This window comes from Sebastes fasciatus, chromosome 12 (genome assembly GCF_043250625.1).
Source record: "Sebastes fasciatus isolate fSebFas1 chromosome 12, fSebFas1.pri, whole genome shotgun sequence".
Classification (NCBI taxonomy): Eukaryota; Metazoa; Chordata; class Actinopteri; order Perciformes; family Sebastidae; genus Sebastes; species Sebastes fasciatus.
The window spans coordinates 23,525,735-23,527,833 of NC_133806.1; the positions used below are offsets into that span (position 1 = coordinate 23,525,735).

The 2,099-nt window shown below is 38.8% G+C and overlaps 1 protein-coding gene across 1 annotated transcript in view; it reads right to left on the reverse strand.

Moving 5' to 3' along the window:
- Positions 1-1,874, reverse strand: part of irx2a (iroquois homeobox 2a) — a 4,341-nt gene extending 2,467 nt beyond the window's left edge. The window contains exons 1-2 of the mRNA XM_074654221.1: positions 1,503-1,874; positions 1-9 (exon numbers count right to left, since the gene is read on the reverse strand). The exon at positions 1-9 is cut by the window's left edge and continues 397 nt beyond it. Coding sequence (XP_074510322.1) covers positions 1-9; positions 1,503-1,742 — 249 coding nt within the window. The 5' untranslated portion in view covers positions 1,743-1,874. The remainder of the gene's footprint in view (positions 10-1,502) is intronic.
- Positions 1,875-2,099: the final 225 nt, after the last annotated feature.

The window sequence follows — 2,099 nt, forward strand, 5'->3', positions numbered from 1 at the left end:
TGGAGAGCTCTGATGGGGGGAAAGTTGAACAAAAAGTCATGGTGTGTTTTTTTTCCAGGGCTGAGTTTTTAAAATGTTATTGTTATTTTTTTTTAATGTGACATTAATGGGATTAATTAACAATTAATTTCCAGGTCATCATACTGTGTCTGCATAAATGTGTCTCTGTCATGTCCAGTTGTTTTTATCTGTCTATGTTTAATTTTATCTTTGTAAGGTGTCCTTGGGTGTCTTGAAAATAAAATGTATTATTACTATTGTTATTACAAAACAAGGTCACATCATTTCAACGCATTTTTTAAGCACGCAAACATATAATACAATTGCATTAAAACCAGTGAAACAGTTAAGTCATGTGTTTTTTGGGAACCTGTCGGAGCAGGTGAAAAAGGGTCTAGAGAGTAGAGTGGTACAAATGCACTAACAGATCTTATCCTGATTTTGTGTAAATTATCTGAGCTAAATTAATGACATGCTGTGTATTGTTAAAAAATAAACAAACAATTATCATTTTGTGCTTTGATCATTTGTCATTTGTCACTAAATTAAAAATAAATAAATAATAATCGCTGTAGAAGCAAGCAAGGGTGGTAAACAACACCGTCCGTAAAAGTGCAGGCCGCAGGAAAAAAGCACGAACTAATGGTTAACTAATGGTTATAAGATCGTTATCGGATTAACTAATAACAAGGCTCCTTGTCAATATAGCCGTTAAGATCTTTTTTTTTTTTTTTTAATTTTCTGTAATCACCTATTATTAACTTCCTCATTTTCTTCCATGTGGCTGCTTTTTTGTTTTGTTTTGTTGTGGCAGGCAGCCCCACAAATGTGTTAACATATCTTCTCTTTTGCAGCATTACAAATCCCATTAGCAAAATCACTTGATATGCACCTTTTCCCTAAAACGCTTGAAGTGCCCTGTGACATTAGCATTGCAAGTCATGCTTCTTTTCATGTTAAAATTCCTGTTTATTCAAACTCAGAATAAAGTCAGCTTCACTTCATCCCCTGGTGATTTTTAATGACTGCTGAAGAAAAAGAAGTAGAAGAAGAAGAAGAAGAAGAAGAAGAAGAAGAAGAAAGAAAGAGTAATAGCTTGTGTTCTATTAATTCTCTATGGCACACTAAAAGGCTCAAATAAAATCTTAGTTGGTGTTCTGTTTTACATAATTAGCTGCGCAGCGAGTGTTAAGCGTTGGTCCAAGCCATTACAATTTGCAGCTCATGCGTAAAAATCCCATTTAAAACGAAGAGGTCAAGGATTGTAATAGTAAGAACCCGACGAGTAGGCCACTAGATATATATAAACATATAGCAACCAATAAGCACTCAATAAGAAAGTTATGCAAGCTGATGAGTGACTCATAACAAAAACATTGTGAACCTGGAGCTAAAAACATTTTTACGCACTTACAGACTTTTACGCGCACGACACACTCACATTGCTTTGGAAGCCTTATCATCATACAAAATAAAAACATAAATATATGAGATGTTTTTACCATGTAGGATGGGAATCCCGTGGTTGGATCCGTGGAGTATGACAGCGGACTGGAGAAGCCTGCAGCAGCCGAGGCGGAGAAAGCAGCCGATCCAGGATAAGGACTGAAGGCTGAGCCGGATGAGGACCTCGCCAAGTCTTCATTCCTCGGAGCAGCCAGAGCCGAGGCCCCGTAAGCCGGACACGAATAAAGAGCCAGCGAGCCCGGGGGCTGGTAGAGGTAACCCTGAGGATAGGACATTTGGTGGGCAGAGGGATATTATAGGGTCGCCGATTCCAAAAAAAAAGGAGGAAAAAAAAACGCGCAGGGCGTCGATCAGCTGCAGCCAAAAATAATAAACAATCAAGTCAATAATCAGCCGTGCAAAATAGTCATCAGACAATGAAAATAAAAAAAAGTCCTCCCTCCACAGCCCCCTTACTGGGAGAGAAAAAAACCTCCACGAAAGATGTGTTAAAGTGCCCACATAGAGGCAATAATGTGGCATGCGTCTTGATCCCCTAGCGTCCGATGTTTTTAGTACGCAGCACTATGAAGTGAGGAGTTAGGAGGGAGAAGGAGCCAGTTGAGTTTCAGACACACACACAGAGAGAGCAT